This window comes from Myxocyprinus asiaticus, chromosome 14 (genome assembly GCF_019703515.2).
Source record: "Myxocyprinus asiaticus isolate MX2 ecotype Aquarium Trade chromosome 14, UBuf_Myxa_2, whole genome shotgun sequence".
NCBI classification, from domain to species: domain Eukaryota; kingdom Metazoa; phylum Chordata; class Actinopteri; order Cypriniformes; family Catostomidae; genus Myxocyprinus; species Myxocyprinus asiaticus.
Window position 1 is genome coordinate 23,144,827 of NC_059357.1, and position 19,107 is coordinate 23,163,933.

Here is a 19,107-nt window from a genome sequence, read left to right on the forward strand (position 1 = left end):
CCATATCTGGATGATTTTATGCATTGCATTCCTGCCACACAGGGTCTGCCAGCCCAGCAGCCAAGGTGGCTGGTAGATGAAAACATTTACCAGCCAGTTAGATTTCTTACCGGCCATTTTTATTTAATTATTTTTTTAAAAAAAAATTTTTATTGCATTTTACAAATGGATTTTACAGACATGAGAGACAAATAAACAATACTGTAAGCATGTTTAAAAATGAACTGCTTTTTTAAAGAATTGTATCTTTTATTATTTATGAAATATTTAATTGCCAGATAGTCCATTTAGAATTATTTTTCAGTTTATTCACTTATGGAGTCAATTAAATCAGTCAGCCCAACTGATTCATAAGTCTTTTAGATTCACAAAAAAGAGCCGTCTCATAGATTTACTGCTAACTAGGGATGTCCTCATAAATGTTTTTTTTTTTTAGAAATACCGATACTTCCTTTTCAGTACTCGCTGATACTGATCCCTGTTTTTTTGTTTTATTTTTTTCTGAAATCCATATCAACAGTTTATTTCAATATTATCATCAAAATTGTGTCTAAGTTAATTTAATTAAAACTTTAATCAAATGAAAATAGTTATATCTGTGTAATGCAATAATTTTCAACATAATACTGTTATTTTTATCAAATGAGGTGGATTATTCAGCACAATCCAAAATAGAAATTCTGAGTTATTTTTGTCAAATAAAGTGTTGCATAACAGAGCATCACAGGTGTGAGATATTGCTTAAATATTATACAATTACTATTGATTTCTTATTATTATTAGTAGTAGTAGTAGTAGTATTAAGCCCTATTTGGATGAGATTCGTTTTATATTGGGGACGTGGTGTAATGTAATAATTACCAGAGCTTCTCAGTTCTCAGTCATTTTAATCCTTTGCAAATCAGTCATGTCAGTAATTTTCCCAGACTTTACATGGACTGCACGTTCTTGCGCCGGTAAAAATTACAGCGTGATTTCTCTACTATAAAATGGCCTGTAAACATAACCCCTGGTAATATTAATCAAGTGCGAATGGACATATTAACAAAAAGCCCATAAATCTGCACTTTCCAGCACTTGAGCCCTTTAAATATAGCTGTTTCTTAAGTTCTCAGAGTGTCTGAACTGGATATTGGTCAAAAGAAGATGCCAGAAAAAATCTGATGTATTTCACAACTTTAGATAATGCTGGCTGTTGCGTTTGGACTGATGCATGTTTTCCTCAAGCTCTTTATGCTGTCAAGTGTTTATTTACCCATGCAAAAGAGAAAAGAGCAACTTTCGATTATGATTCAAGCAGAGTGAGTGTCGGATCTTGTGTTGAGCCCAGCGTTTAGGAACATAAAATTACATAATGTGAAGGGATTGTCCATATTTTTAATTCAAGAGTAATATAAGATTACAGGCTTGTTAATGTCACCAGTTATGTTGTATTTAGCCAGATATTCCAATTAATTTCTTCTAATAATCACAGATACAGTATATGCTAATGTTTAATATTTCCTGCATAATTAATCAGCACAGTATACATTTTCTAATAGGTCAGTTACACATGACAGCAGTGTGTAAATGCTGTAGACACACCCTACAGAAGTTTTCACCTCCGGAAAAGCCGGTCACTACGTGACTCAAAGTGATTATTAAACTGCAAATGGCTGCTATTTAATTAAATAAATATATAGTCTGTATGAAGTGAATTAGCACTCTGCTTGTGGTAATCTGCTACAAACGGAGCGTGTGAGTGTGAGCCAAGGAGCTCCTAAGAGCAGCCGGTTCAATACAACACCGGCTCCACACATACATGTACAGTTGAAGTCAGAGGTTTACATACACCTTAGCCAAATACATTTAAACTCAGTTTTTCACAATTCCTGACATTTAATCATAGAAAACATTCTCTGTCTTAGGTCAGTTAGGATCACTACTTTATTTCAAGAATGTGAAATGTCAGAATAATTGTAGAGAATGATTTGTTTCAGCTTTTATTTCTTTCATCACATACCCAGTGGGTCAGAAGTTTACATACACTTTGTTAGTATTTGGTAGCATTGCCTTTAAATTTTTAACTGGGTCAAACTTTTTGTTAAACCTTCCACAAGCTTCTCATAATAAGTTGCTGGAATTTTGGCCTATTCCTTCAGACAGAACTGGTGTAACTGAGTCAGGTTTTTAGGCCTCCTTGCTCGCATATGCTTTTTCAGTTCTGCCCACACATTTTCAATAGGCCTGAAGTCAGGGCTTTGTGATGGCCACTCCAATACCTTGACTTTGCTGTCCTTAAGCCATTTTGCCACAACTTTGGAGGTATGCTTGGGGTCACTGTCCATTTGGAAGACCCATTTGCGACCGAGCTTTAACTTCCTGGCTGATGTCTTGAGATGTTGCTTCAATACATCCACATAACTTTCCTTCCTCATGATGCCATCTATTTTGTGAAGTGCACTAGTCCCTCCTGCAGCAAAGCACCCCCACAACATGATGCTGCCACCCCCATGCTTCACGATTGGGATGGTGTTCTTCGGCTTGCAAGCCTCTCCCTTTTTCCTCCAAACATAACAATGGTCATTATGGCCAAACAGTTAAATTTTTGTTTCATTAGAACAGAGGTCATTTCTCCAAAAAGTAAGATCTTTGTCCCCATGTGCACTTGCAAACTGTAGTCTGGCTTTTTTATGCCAGTTCTGGAGCAGTGGCTTCTTCCTTGCTGAGCTGCCTTTCAGGTTATGTGGATGTAGGACTTGTTTTACTGTGGATATAGATACTTGTCCACCTGTTTCCTCCAGCATCTTCACAAGGTCCTTAGCTGTTGTTCTGGGATTGATTTGCACTTTTTGCACCAAACTACGTTAATCTCTAGGAGACAGAATGCGTCTCCTTCCTGAGCGGTATGATGGCTGCGTAGTCCCATGGTGTTTATACTTGCATACTATTGTTTGTACAGATGAATGTGGTACCTTCAGGCATTTGGAAACTGCTCCCAAGAATGAACCAGGCTTGTGGAGGTCCACAATTTTTTTTTTCTGAGGTCTTGGCTGATTTCTGTTGATTTTCCCATGATGTCAAGCAAAGAGGCACCGAGTTTGAAAATAGGCCTTAAAATACATCCACAGGTAGACCTCCAATTCAGTACACTTCCTATCAGAAGCTAATTGTCTAAAGGCTTAACATAATTTTCAAGCTGCTTAAAGGCACAGTTAACTTAGTTTATGTAAACTTCTGACCCACTGGAACTGTGATATAGTCAATTAAAAGTGAAACTATCTGTCTATAAACAATTGTTGAACAAAACAACATATGAATCCAAATTAACATGTATTTATACTAAAGTAATACAAAAATGACTACAAAAGACTTAGAAGTGAGTAGTTTTTCGAGAATTACGATTATACTATAAATCACTTTCACGAATCAGCACCCAAATGTAGTCTCCCATCATGTTCTCCTTATACTGTCCTTGGTAGCGGCGTTCAAAGTCCAGTATATCCTGATGGAAGCGCTCGCCTTGCTCCTCCGAGTACGCTCCCATGTTCTCCTTGAATTTATCAAGATGAGCATCAAGGATATGGACATTGAGGGACATCCTACAGCCCATTGTACTGTAATTCTTCGCCAGAGTCTCAACCAGCTCCACGTAGTTTTCAGCCTTGTGATTGCCCAGAGGCCCCGAACCACTGCGACAAAGCTGTTCCAAGCCGCTTTCTCCTTACTAGTGTGCTTCTTGGGGAATTCATTGCACTCCAGGATCTTCTTTTTCTGTGGTCCGACGAAGACACCGGCTTTGACCTTTGCCTAAGACAGCTTAGTGAAGAAGTCTTGAAGGTACTTGAAGGCTGCCGACTCCTTATCTAGAGCTCTGACAAATTGTTTCATAAGGCCCAATTTGATGTGCAGTGGTGGCATCAGCACCTTCCGGGGGTCCACCAGTGGCTTCCACTTGACGTTGTTCCTCCGCTGTGGCCAGTCCTGCCTGTCTTAGTGTCCCTGCTGTCCCAAAGGCAAAGATATCAGGGAAACTTGGTAAAACCGCCTTGGAGACCCATCAGGAATGCCACCATTCTGAAGTCTCCTATGACCTCCCAGCCATACTCATCATACTTCAAGGCATCCAGCAAGGTCTTGATGCTGTTGTAATCCTCTTTGAGGTGCACTGAATGAGCCAGGGGAAGAGACGGGTACTTGTTACCATTATGGAGCAGCATAGCTTTGAGGCTCCTGGATGAGCTGTCAGTGAAGAGGTGCCACTCATTCTGGTTACAGGCAATTCTGATTGCCTCGAACAGACTGGTCACATTGTGGCAGAAGCAGAGCCCATCTTGACGGGTGAAGAAGCTGGAAAAAGGTTGGTGACGCTTCCTCTGATCTGCGACTTGCACACTTTCATCCAACAAGTTCCACTGCTTGAGCCTAGATGTCAAAAGCTTGGCATTGGACTTGGTGAGACCAAGATCTCTAATCAAGTTGTTGAGGTCTTTTTGGTTGGGGTAGTATGGGTACCTCTGAAATACCTCAAAGTCCATATCCTTGATGCTCATCTTGATAAATTCAAGGAGAACATGGGAGCGTACTTCGAGGAGCAAGGCGAGCTCTTCCATCAGGACATACTGGACTTTAAATGCCGCTACCAAGGACAGTATAACGAGAACATGATGGGAGACTACATTTGGGGGCTGATTTTTGAAAGTGATTTACAGTATAATCGTAATTCTCGAAAAGTCTTTTGTAGTCATTTTTGTATTACTTTAGTATAAATACATGTTAATTTGGATTCATATGTTGTTTTTTTCTGACTTTGTCAATGAAAAGACAAAAATTCGCCCATTTTCTCACTGGAAATAGGTAAATTTCAAAATATCACTGTCTCGGTCACAAAAGCAAAGATTGTGGGGAATAATAGCCATTTTCTATGCTTTTGAGGCATAAGCAATTAGGAAATAACACTTACTACCCAGGAACCAAAAAATAAAAAAATATTTATTACACAGTGTTACCCATGTCATGCACAAAGTAGATGTCCTAAACGACTTGCCAAAACTATAGTTTGCTAATATTAAATCTGTGGAGTGGTTACAAAATGAGTTAATGACTTCAACCTAAGTGTATGTAAATTTCTGACTTCAACTGTATGAGCGCGGTATCCCTACTGCTAACTGAGATTTTTGATGAGCAGCGGGACTAGCTAATGAGAGTCCTTCCATGTAAAGACCTGCAACCTTACTGACTGAAGACCTACAGAACCCCCTTGATGACAAAACTGGAACATGTTACAATATTTTACAAGCTGACAAAAAAAGCACCTACCAGTGGCATATGACACCAGCCGCATTTGGCACTTGGCGGGTGTTAATTTCGGACCCTGTTGCCACACAATTGGCTAATTAGATTATTGCATGTATTAGTAGGTGTACAGGTGTTCCTAATAAAGTGCTCAGTGAGTGAATATGGAACCTTCTGAATACAACGCATAACTTTTTAACTTTAAAGTGCTAAGTGAAATCAAACTAAACTAAATTTAGTTTTTTTCTTTCTAGAAAAACGAGCTACATTGACCTAACCACATAAAGTACATAAAGCCGTTTAAAGTCTGAATCACCAAGACATATCGACAAAGTTTTCCTCCTACTGTACGTAATATATGTTCTGTTTGAATGGAAATAAACTGACCTTGTTTGCCTTCAGATATTTTTAAAATTACTAAAATTATTAGGAACCTATTTGCCAATATACCACAGTTACTGTTACTGCTGTAAAATCTTGATCAAATTTAGTAAGGGTGATCATTTGTATTTAAAAACCTTTATTTTGGCGCATGCTAGGGGTGGGCGATACCACTTATATTCTTTTCGATCCGATATTAATAATTTCAAGTCCAATATCGTCGATATTGATATTTCTATTAAGTGTGTGTGTGTATAATATATATATATATATATATATATATATATATATATATATATATATATATATATATATATATATATATATACACATACATACACACACACATACACACTACTGGTCAAAAGTTTTGAAACACTTGACTGAAATGTTTCTCATGATCTTAAAAATCTTTTGATCTGAAGGCATATGCTTAAATGTTTGAAATTAGTTTTGTAGACAAAAATATAATTGTGCCACCATATTAATTTATTTCATTATAATACTAAAATTTAATAATAATAAAAAAAAAACGTTTTTGAAATTGATGACTTGGACCAAATAATAAAGAAAAGCAGCCAATAAGTGCCCAACATAGATGGGAACTCCTTCAATACTGTTTAAAAAGCATCCCAGGTTGATACCTCAAGAAGTTGGTTGAGAAAATGTCAAAAGTACATTTCTGCAAATTCTAGGCAAAGGGTGACTACTTTGAAGATGCTAAAATATAACACAGTTTTTATTTATTTTGGATTTTGTTTAGTCACAACATAATTCCCATAGTTCCATTTGTTATTCCATAGTTTTGATGACTTTACTATTATTCTAAATTAAAAAAAAAATTAAAAAATATTTATAATAAAGAATGAGTGTTTCAAAACTTTTGGCCGGTAGTGTATATTTTTTTGTGATTTCTTGGGATTTAATGGGTAATTTAAAATATATTATTTTCAGTCATAATTCAAGTCATTATTTTATTTTTTATATTTGTGAGCCTAAACAGAAAATCATTAGACTTCGGTTTTGTTTACCCTTACAAACTTAACCATGGTTTCACTACAGTAACTATAGTTTAACCATGGGATTTATTTAAACCATAGTTACCACACAATTACCACACATAGTTATTATTAAGAATATGACATGTCTAAATGTGACATTATAAGAAATGTCACCTTTAGATATGTTGTTATTTTAGTGTGAATTTACTCCAGAAGCTGTTTCTCTGATTTTCTATCATTACCTCTAAAAGGTACTGATCCCTCGTTTGAATAATCCATGTGACGGTGCAAGCACTTGTCTGCTTGCGTCTTTCAGCATGTTAAGATGAGTGGAAGAAGAAATAGTTCCCATCCTGCACAAGTATTTGCTAATATGACTTTATCCTTTTTATTTCACTTTCAAGCTTATGATTATTGTTCATGTTCATGGTAACCAAATGATAAAATCCCTATTTAACATTATTTTTTTAGAATCGATATTTTTGTGAGGATCGATATTTTTGATACAACACCAGTATCAGAAGTATCGATACTTTAAGATCGATCCGCCCATCCCTAGCGCATGCCAAAATAATCCAGCAGAATAGGTCCCTTGCGTGAGTCGTTCTGTGATGGCATGCACAAGTCGCATCATACTGAGCACGAAAACCAAGCTTCAGTCGCGCTGTACAAACATGTGTCCAAGATGAGAAGCATATATAGCGCATATAAAGCGGCAAATGAGAGATGAATATCATTCATTTTGTTTTCCGGCTTGAAATTTTGCTTGGGAAATTTAAATGCAGGAAAAACCCCACATTATCAAAACATAACCACTAAGAACTTGATGGCAATATGAGTGAAATACCTGATAGTACTTGGCTAGGATGTCCTGAGGCCACATGCTGGGTGTGAGGGCTGAAAAAGGGCCCCCTGGGGCAGGAGTGTAACTACCTGTTAAAAAGATAAGAACAGTTTATCATCTACTGCAGTTTTATTTTGAGTATACAGTATATTCAGGAGTGCTTACTTGACATGGTCCTGAAGTTTGAAGAGTGCTTCTTTAGCACCTAAAGAGAAGATGGACTAGAGCAGGTCAGGTTTCAAAGGCCCTATACAAGGAGAGCAAATCAAACCAAATGTCAACACACCACACACTGATCCCTTCACAATCCCACAAGACACTGTTAAATAATCAACACACACAGAATCATTACTTGATAGTCAATGCAAATGAGTCTGTGAAAATAAATCATGTGTGTTTTTAAGAAATCAACAAAGGCACCAGCAAAGCAGAACATCTTATAACAAAGCCACTTTAGTGAAATTTAAGGACAGAAAAAGGCATGCTATGAGGAAGTGGCTGAACGCTTTTCAAAGTTTAAACTTGAGCTGCATGCACCTTAATACTGTATTCCTTCATGCTCCAGTTCTCCAAATCAACAGAGACATACAGAACAACGAGCAAAATTTTCAGCAGCACAGCATGTTTTGAAAAATGTATTATACCAATAGGCCCATAGACAGCACGCAACCTTGCATGACTTCTCTCTTCATAACACTGACATCAGCTGTGTTTACAGCCCAGTATAAGGCAGTCTTTGTTTCTCAATTAAACTCATGATATACCCATTAGGGATGCAAGAGGAGGAATGGGATTATAGGGCCACCCACATCAATAGAGTCTGAAGCAAACCTGATCCTGGTTCTTATTACTGGATTCTCACTTACAAGTGCTGCTGTAGATCTTTGGTCTTCTGAGGACATTACAGACTCTTCTGCCCAAGTGTTTTAAAAGCCCTTGAAAATGGTATGGTATGCTAATGAACAATTCATTTCCTCATTTGTGTTAAATCCAAAGCAAGTCTGTTTGGGAGTGGAGGGACGGAATGGTCTATAAATGCACTTTAACACAATGTCAGAGCTTATATTCCTGCTCTGCCTACGTGTGTGTGTTTAGTCGAAGGAAAGCAATGGAAAAACCTAGATGTTATCTGGATATGCATTATGCAAGTACAAGTCCCTGGTCTTAGAAGCTCCATCTCAGTGAAGATATAAAATATGATTATTTAGCTACGATGACAATATCTGAGCCTTATAATCACACTTGCTGAACAGCAACATCTGTTGATGTCACAATGACTTGTGTGGGCCTGAATGTCACAATAAGTTGCAAAATACAGTAGAAATACATGTTTCCTGACTGTTACTCACTGGTTAGTTGGTTCTTAATGCATACAGCAGTCCAAAATAGGGATGTGTAACACTACATAATTCCAAAATCGACAAGTGGGAGGGTTGCCTGAACAACTAGTCGACTAATGGCCTTATATACAGGAATCTCTGTGTAAACAGGCTGGTTTAGGGTTCACTAGACCCTGATCGAAAGTGTTTCTTAAGGGGATTCCATGTATGTAAAAATAAATAAATAAATAAATAAATAAAAATTTAAGTCTATGCGCCAGCTTCAGCATTATTCACGACATGTTAAGAGCTGCATTGGTGGCATTGACCATGTAATGTGTCATCTGAATTGTCCACTACACTTCACAGAGACTGAGAGGTCAGCTGCAAAAGTGTGTCAAATTTTAAATTGTTTGAAATATAAGCACAGGCTTGACGGAAACACAGCACGGCACTCATTCACTTTTCATTTGGAGGTCAATGTGGCCCTTGAAGCTGGCGTAATTTTAAACTTGACACACTGTCTTCCGTAAAGTAAATAAACCCCCCACTCCCCCTTCCATTGGTTGAGCAAACAAATAGGGATTCCGCGGTGTGAGTTTTTGATGGTGAGATTACCATCGCGGTTAACCGGTTTTACGATTATTTGTAATTATTTTACATTTTTCTTATTATACAATAGCACTGATGCAAAAAAAAAATCATATCACAACTAAATGTTTTGGTGGACATATTTCTGGGGGACGTGTGGACACTAAGGGCATCCCTACAATAAATAAACTGATAAATACACAAAAACAAATAGGAGGTATTTAATAACAGATGCTCCAATCTAGGGCACGACACCGCTTATGCACATCCCGAGCTCAGTGATGTGCTTCAATGTAACCGGAGTGCATCAAAAGTGTGTAAAAGAAGACTATTGTGGTTGCGCAACATGTAGCCTAGTTCAAGGCATCCAACAGTATTTTCTTCTGCAACAGTTTATTAAAGCAATCCGTTGTCTGTCAGACTCCCCAACATAAAGAATCGGCAACAGACTCGAGTCTATAAAAATACTGTCCACAACACCATACAAATAAACCTGTGGACTATGCATAATAATGGGAACATTGCTCACAGAAGGCAATTTAAAGTCTGATAATGACTAAAATTGACATTTATTGTTGAACGCGATGAATTTGTACAAAAGCAATGGTCGCCCGCATAAAATACCCGCATTTGGCGGATACTAATATCAGAGTTCCAGACTGCAACTAAAATGGTCGCAAATGCGACCAAAAATAATTGATTGCGGCAATAATTTAAAATCTAGTTGCCACTGGCGACAGTCGGGTTGTATGCGTTCATATGCGGTTTCGTCAGATATTATCTTGTGTTATTGAATACATCTTTAGAGCGCACAACACCAGTGTGTCTCACGCTGCTTTTCACCGTTCTGTTTCTGACAAGCTCGCTGCACTGCATGCAACAACAAACCCAGCGCAAGAGGTGTGAACAAATGACTCTTTTGAACTGGGTTTTCATGAATCAACAGAAAAGAACTGAGGGTTTGAACTCAGGAGCTCAGGTAAGCAGTTTGAGTCAGATTCACTTTCTCAGCGAATCAGCCATCGGTGAGCTCACAACTGGGAGCACAGACATTTCAAAATAAGAGTCCCATGTGTATTTCGTGCTTCTTTATAATTAAAAGTCCCATATTGTGTACCAATTTGTTTTCTTTGGGCAATTATTGATTGGGATTGGAGTAGCACAATAAACTGCATCTGGGATTTCATTCAATTTGCACTCTTGTAGTCTCTGTGTCTGGGCCATCTGGTAACAGTAAAGAAAGACTAAGGCAATATTTTAAAACAATTAAAATTATATATACACTGGCAGCAAAAAGTTTGGAATAATGTACAGATTTTGCTCTTATGGAAAGAAATTGGTATTTTTATTCACCAAAGTGGCATTCAACTGATCACAATGTATAGTCAGGACATTAATAACGTGAAAAATTACTATTACAATTTGAATTTTTTTTTTTTTCCATAACTTCTTAAACTACTTCAAAGAGTTCTCATCAAAAAATCCTCCAAGTGCAGCAATGACAGCTTTGCAGATCCTTGGCATTCTAGCTGTCAGTTTGTCCAGATACTCAGGTGACATTTCACCCCACGCTTCCTGTAGCACTTGCCATAGATGTGGCTGTCTTGTCGGGCACTTCTCACACACATTTGGTCTAGCTGATTCCACAAAAGCTCAATGGGGTGAAGACCCACAACACTCTTTTCCAATTCTCTGTATCCCACTCTAACCTTTTCTTTTTGTTTTTCTGTTTCAAAAGTGGCTTTTTCTTTGCAATTCTTCCCATAATGCCTGCACCCCTGAGTCTTCTCTTTACTGTTGTACATGAAACTGGTGTTGAGCAGGTAGAATTCAATGAAGCTGTCAGCTGAGGACATGTGAGGCGTCTATTTCTCAAACTAGAGGCTCTGATGTACTTATCCTCTTGTTTAGTTGTACATCTGGCCTTCCACATCTCTTTCTGTCCTTGACAGAGCCAGTTGTCCTTTGTCTTTGAAGACTGCAGTGTACACCTTTGTATGAAATCTTTAGTTTTTTGGCAATTTCAAGCATTGTATAGCCTTCATTCCTCAAAACAATGATTGACTGATGAGTTTCTAGAGAAAGCGGTTTCTTTTTTGCCATTTTTGACTTAATATTGGCCTTAAGACATGCCAGTCTATTGCATACTGTGGCAACTCAAAAAACAAACACAAAGACAATGTTAAACTTCATTTAACGAACCAAATAGCTTTCAACTGTGTTTGATATAATGGCAAGTGATTTTCTAGTACCAAATTAGCAATTTAGCATGATTACTCAAGGATAACGTGTTGGAGTGATGGCTGCTGGAAATGGGGCCTGTCTAGATTTGATTAAATATGCCTTTTTTAAAATAGTGATGGTGCTGTTTTTTACATCAGTAATGTCCTGACTATACTTTGTGATCAGCTGAATGCCACTTTGGTGAATTAAAGTACCACTTTCCTTCCAAAACAGCAAAATCAATTCATTATTCCAAACTTTTGGCTGCCAGTGTATATATAATTAAGCTTTTGATACTTAGGACAATAGAGGGACTTGTACACAACTATTACACAAGGTGCAAACATTCATTGATGCTCAAGAGGACAACACACTACTATATGCATTAGGGTTGCCACGGTGTACAGTGTTACCAGTTTTACTCGGTACAAGGGACAACACTGGTGTGAAATTTTATACCGGTGGAAACATTATAAATGGAACTTCCAATATCAATACAATAGTCTAACGAATAGAATAGCCTTAAATAAAGAATAGTTGCCTAATGAAGAGTTTGTGACCCATGATAAATTAACCTAAATAACGCATTGAAAGCCAGATGTTCTTTACCAACATTTCAAATTACACAGGGAGCAAAGTACACCCACTGACAGAAGACGTTTAATTGCAGGTAGCGAATATAATGTGCATAGTGGATAACTGTAAGACGTCACGGATTCGGAATGACACAAGAAATGCTGTTAGACACACAGACACATTCTTGAAGAAACACACATTATTATATTTTTAAGAACAGATGACAAAAAAGCCATCTATGCACATGTCTGACGCGCTGTCTCGTGGAACACACGTATATAAAAGGATTCTCGCTCTTTGTTTCAGTCTTCTGAATTTTTTTTTGCAAGAATAGTATCGTCTATAAGAATGCTTTAAATGACCTCAGACATTTCAGCTCAGGAAATGCTTCGAGTTCATTTCGCGTTATTTCCACAGGGCAGTTCTTTGTGAGCGCAACTCTATATATAGCCTATACATCTGTGATTAAATCATAAAATAATACAAAAACACATTCACCTCAAACCATGATTTATATTTCAGTGATTATTATCATCATTATAATTATTATGTTTACATTTAGAATTGTTTTTAGATCTTAATATGTATTAGTAATTTTCCACCATTGCCATAGACGGATACTTGCCTGACGGTAAATGGAAAGGTGGTTATATGTTTTTTTACCACTTCGTTATTTTAATTGCTTGTTCGTTTCGTTTGAAGTGCAATTTCAATTTAGAAATGTCTTTAATTAATTTAAAAAACTTAAACCAATTTAATTTTCAATGCAAATCACTAAAGCACAGGGCCCAGATGGCTTTTCAAATGCATGTCTTAGATCCTGTGCTAACCAGCTGGCCCCCATCTTCACACAGATCTTCAATAGATCACTGGAGCAGTGTGAAGTCCCATGCTGCTTCAAACGTTCCACTATCATCCCCATCCCAAAGAAACCAAAAATCACAGGACTTAATGACTACAGACCTGTCGCCCTGACGTCTGTGGTCATGAAATCATTTGAGAGACTGGTGTTGGCCCACCTGAAGAACATCACTGGACCCTTTCTAGATCCCCTTCAATTTGCTTATCGAGCAAACAGATCTGTGGATGATGCAGTCAACATGGGATTGCATCATATCCTGCAACATCTGGACAGACCAGGGACATTTGTAAGGATCCTTTTTGTGGACTTCAGTTCGGCTTTCAACACCATCATCCTAGCTATACTCCAGAATAAATTACACCAACTCTCTGTTCCCATGTCTATCTGTCAGTGGATTACCAACTTTCTGACGGACAGGCAGCAGCTTGTGAGACAGGGGAAACTCACTTCCAGTACCTGAACAATCAGCACTGGTGCCCCCCAGGGATGTGTGCTCTCCCCACTACTCTTCTCCCTCTACACCAATGACTGCATCACCAAGGACCCCTCTGTCAAGCTCCTGAAGTTTGCAGATGACACCACTGTCATCGGCCTCATCCAAGATGACGATGAGAAAGGAGGTTAAACAGCTGGCTGTCTGGTGCAGTCAAAACAACCTTGAGCTGAACATGCTCAAAACGATGGAGATGATTGTGGACTTTAGGAGGAACACCCCAACACTGACCCCCCTCACCATTCTAAACAGCACTGTGGCAGCAGTGGAGTCATTCAGGTTCCTGGGCACTACCATCTCACAGGACCTGAAGTGGGAGACCCACATTGACTCCATTGTGAAAAAGGCCCAAAAGAGGTTGTACCTAAATAACGCCAGCTGAGGAAATTATGCCACAGGTGCTGCTGATACAGTTCTACTCAGCAGTTATCGAGTCTGTCGTCTGTACTTCAATAACTGTCTGGTTTGGTTCAGCTACGAAATCAGACATCAGAAGACTACAAAGGACAGTTCGGACTGCTGAGAGGATTATTGGTTGCCCCCTGCACCCCCTTCAAGAACTATACACTTCAAGAGTGAGGAAAAAGGCTGGACAAATAACTCTGGACCCCACTCACCCTGCCCACTACCTTTTTGAACTGTTGCCTTCTGACCGACGCTTCAGAGCTATGAGAACCAGAACCATCAGGCACAGGAACAGTTTTTTACCTCAGGCTATCCATCTCATGAACAGTTAAATTACCTCACTGAGCAATAACTATGTGCAATACACAGTTTAGTCTTTCTTATATTTATCCAACACATCCAACCTCTTCTGCCATTTCATTCATCTGGGGAAAAAAAAAAAAAATGTGTGCACTGTACATAACACATTTGTATTTACACTATACATAACAGATTGTATTAGATTTGCACTACCCACGTGTATGTGTGTATGTATGTATGTGTGTGTCTGTACGTACACTATATTGTAAAAAAGTATTCGCTCATCTGCCTTTAAACGCATATGAACTTAAGTGACATCCCATTCTTAATCCATAGGGTTTAATATGACGTCGGCCCACCCTTTGCAGCTATAACAGCTTCAACTCTTCTGGGAAGGCTTTCCACAAGGTTTAGGAGTATGTTTATGGGAATTTTTGACCATTCTTCCAGAAGCGCATTTGTGAGGTCAGACACTGATTTTGGACGAGAAGGCCTGGCTCGCAGTCTTTGCTCTAATTCATCCCAAAGGTGCTCTGTCGGGTTGAGGTCAGGACCTTGTGCAGGCCAGTCAAGTTCTTCCACACCAAACTCGCTCATCCATGTCTTTATGGACCTTGCTTTTTGCACTGGTACGCAGTCATGTTGGAACAGGAAGAGGCCATCCCCAAACTGTTCCCACATAGTTGGGAGCATGGAATTGTCCAAAATCTCTTGGTATGCTGAAGCATTCAGAGTTCCTTTCACTGGAACTAAGGGGCCAAGCCCAGCTCCTGAAAAACAACCCCACACCATAATCCCCCCTCCACCAAACTTCACAGTTGGCACAATGCAGTCAGACAAGTACCGTTCTCCTGGCAACCGCCAAACCCAGACTCGTCCATCAGACTGCCAGATGGAGAAGCGTGATTCGTCACTCCAGAGAACGCGTCTCCACTGCTCTAGAGTCCAGTGGCGGCGTGCTTTACACCACTGCATCCAATGCTTTGCATTGCACTTGGTGATGTATGGCTTGGACGCAGCTGCTCGGCCATGGAAACCCATTTCATGAAGCTCTCTACGCACTGTTCTTGAGCTAATCTGAAGGCCACATGAACTTTGGAGGTCTGTAGCGATTGACTCTGCAGAAAGTTGGCGACCTCTGTGCACTATGCGCCTCAGCATCCGCTGACCCCGCTCTGTCATTTTACATGGCCTACCACTTCGTGGCTGAGTTGCTGTCATTCCCAATCGCTTCCAGTTTGTTATAATACCACTGACAGTTGACTGTGGAATATTTAGTAGCGAGGAAATTTCATGACTGGAGTTGTTGCACAGGTGGCATCCTATCACAGTACCACACTGGAATTAACTGAGCTCCTGAGAGTGGCCCATTCTTTCACAAATGTTTGTAGAAGCAGTCTGCATGCCTAGGTGCTTCACTTTATACACCTGTGGCCATGGAAGTGATTGGAACACCTAAATTTAATTATTTGGATGGGTGAGCGAATACTTTTGGCAATATAGTGTATGTGTATAATTATTTTTTATTTTTTATTATTATCTATGTCTTGCTGCTGTTTTTGTATTGTTGTACACTGGAAGCTCCTGTCACCAAGACAAATTCCTTGTATGTGTAAGCATACTTGGCAATAAACTCATTCTGATTCTGATTCTGATTAAAGCAAGAATATTCACCAATCCCTCAGCCGGGGGGTTGATGATGTAACTGGATATTGTGATATACAGTATATATATTTTTAAATAAAAATATTGTGAACATAATTCTTGCATTTCGCCCAGCCCTAGGGAAAAAAAAAAATTATTCACACCAACATTAAGGAAATATACCACCAATATTAAACCCGCAAACAACCCACAATAAGTGATGTATCTGCCCAGACAACAAAATCCCCGACCAGTAGCCAATGATGGAGAGAATACACAGATGAAGTTGGTTCTTTGCCAAAGAGATGTTGCCCTTCACAACTGTTGAAAAGCCATCTTTCAAAAAGTTGAACAACACACATTTTAATTGCACTTCATTTTTTTAAAGTTTCATTTTAATTTTTAGTTTTAAAATTAAAAAGTTCAAAGTTTGAAATCAAGCTGCCTTGCGTTATTGTGTAGGCTATTGCTTAATGAAAATTAGCCCATAGTACCACCTAGCGTCCAACCAGTGTTAATACCGGTGTTATTCTGTTTGAATGTGAACACACCGGTGTGAAAATGATGATACCGTGGCAAGTCTAATATGCATACTATACTTTATGTAAATATCTGTAATGTAGATTCTGAAGAGCAGTACTAATGGGTTATCAGCTGAATTCCTTTTCTTCGGCTTTCTATCTTGTTTCTGAACAGCAATCTAAATCGAGAAAATCTGTGATTTGGCTACTAAAAACAGTCATTTGGCTCCTTAAAGTTTCAATTTAGAAGCCAATGGCTCCTAGGTCATTTTTTTAGTCTGGAGACCTGAATATTATTCCCTGATTGGAGTCCTCTGCTCACAAAAGAAATTGCTGACTGCTAGAACTTTAGCATGATGCTGCACCCACACCATTATGTGTCAGTATAAATCCATGACGACTGCTGTATCAACCAGAACAACATCAACAAAAAATTACAGCGTCCACATTGAAAATGATGGAAATGCTGGGTGCATCTGTGGGGAAGCAGGTGTGTTTCTGTGTGTGAGCACAACTGTGAGAGACACCTGACTACCAAAGGACATTCACGCCAAAAGCTGAGCAGAGAGGCATGTGGCAGCTCTCTGACGACATGCAAGACTGGGAAAACAGGAGAAGGGATGGGGCCAACATGCTACATGACTCACTGTGTGTTGTGACTAGAAGACGCTGGAGGAAGGAACGAATTTTCATTTTTGGGTGAACTATCCCTTTAAGGAGGGTGTGAAACATGTTAGACAAACAGAGCAGAGCCTAATAGCTACAGTATATGCATGTGAGGGAAGAGCCAGTTTCAAATTTAAAAGTAGACCAAGTAAGAAATGTGTCAGTACCCACCACAGTTTTTGTGCAATACAGTAACTTGACTACATTGCAAGCATATTAATGGTTAAAACAACCTTTCAAATCTTACCTCCCAGAAGGGGTCTTCAGGAAAAATTATTTAAATACCCCATTCAATTCTGTCCAACTCTGAGCCAACAACTATTTACAGCTCATTTTATTACATAACATTAAAGGGCCATGAAGCACACATAGAAATTAAAGTGTAATCTTTAGAAAGTACCATCTAAAAATATTAATCAATGTGAAATTACTTTTAATCCATCTATGACTGTACTATAAAAGAAAAGAAAAAGTGAACACGGCGCCCAGACTTTGACTAAACAAACAGCCTAGTGTGGGCAAAAGGCGTGTGTAATACACAAAGGTGGTGTAAAACACAGGCACGTGCAACAATTCCCATTCAAAAATATGAGATAAAAGAAAACATTCATTCTTTAGTCCAAAATGGCTAGATACTTAATTTACAGTCGGTGGAGCCATTCATATGAGCAAATAGGACGACTCATTCACCATATGTCGCCTGAAATGAGTCTCAACACGAACTAGCGCGCGGCGAATCAAAATAACGGACCGGCAGCAATAACTGTTTCTCGTTACCGAACCCGTCAAAACACACGAAAGTCAATCACCACTGCGATATTAGACGAGCTACAGGTGTATCTACACGCACAGGGGAGAGAGTTCATAATGTACACGGTGTGACAAATATGCTGCCAGTCAAGCAAACTTCGAAGCATGAATTGTACACCTTGAAACAAGATATTTTTAATTTGCAAATGAATATGATCTTGTTTTACGTGTTTAATTGCATCTACAGCATAAATTATATTAACAGTGCTCTTAATAATAATAATAATAATATACGATGCTCTCAATATGAGCAAACTACTACATCTGAGAGGACATTTGTGTGCTGCTTTCGTAGCCGATACTCTTATGGAGTAAAATACAGCTGATACAGACATAAACATTAAACCAAAACATAAAAGAGCACCGAGACACCAGACCGTTCGAGCATCATTAATCAATGCACTTGCCGCTATGATTAGCCACCGAGCTAGCGAAACAACAAATGTCAACTCTTCTTACCTTGTCATGTTGAATCTCCTTTAGAACCGCTGTACTCCGTTACACTATTGTGCATATGTATTGTGGATACGTTTTTAGATCTGGGATATGTGTAAATGTTCCCTTGCTTTTCCGATGGTGGACGGTTAACTGCATCGACCGACTGTTTTGCGTCATACACCTGTTCGTGTCGCGCACAGAGAAGCAATATCCTTCCGCCAAAAGAGATTTCCAAAAGAAATAGTTCCCATCCTGCAAACAGAATATGGCCTTTAAATTAATATGAGCGGTAAAAAAAGCAGTTATTATACATATGTAATGTAAGCAAGTAAAGTGTATTTGACAATCTCTTTATATTTATATTTTATTTTTTACACACACACACACACACACACACACACACACACACACACACACACATACATATATATATATATATATATATATATATATATATATATATATATATATATATATATATATATAAAACCTATTGCTCTCTGTAGAGTGAAAAATAACGTGTGGGCTATTCATTGAAGGAGAGATGTATTTAGTACGAACTGCTCACATCAGCTGCGTCGTGTAGCTCTTTTTGTAAAGCCTATACATTTAATTCTGTGACAGCAGTGTTCAGAAATCAAGCCGGAGAGCAGGAACTAGAGCAGACTGCCAACACAACATCATATTCATCCGCCGTCTTAATCAAACTTCATGACGTAGCCGTACAGCGTGACTTATTCAGTTCATTCATTTTAAGGG

At 38.7% G+C, this 19,107-nt stretch overlaps 1 protein-coding gene across 2 annotated transcripts in view; it reads right to left on the reverse strand.

The window, feature by feature from the left end:
* The window catches only part of LOC127452285 (small G protein signaling modulator 3-like), a 37,007-nt gene extending 18,477 nt beyond the window's left edge, over nucleotides 1-18,530 (reverse strand). For both annotated transcript variants that reach the window (XM_051717643.1, XM_051717644.1), the window contains exons 1-3: nucleotides 18,370-18,530; nucleotides 7,666-7,747; nucleotides 7,504-7,589 (exon numbers count right to left, since the gene is read on the reverse strand). In XM_051717643.1, coding sequence (XP_051573603.1) covers nucleotides 7,504-7,589; nucleotides 7,666-7,672 — 93 coding nt within the window. In that variant the 5' untranslated portion in view covers nucleotides 7,673-7,747; nucleotides 18,370-18,530. The remainder of the gene's footprint in view (nucleotides 1-7,503; nucleotides 7,590-7,665; nucleotides 7,748-18,369) is intronic.
* Between the last annotated feature and the right edge of the window lie 577 nt (nucleotides 18,531-19,107).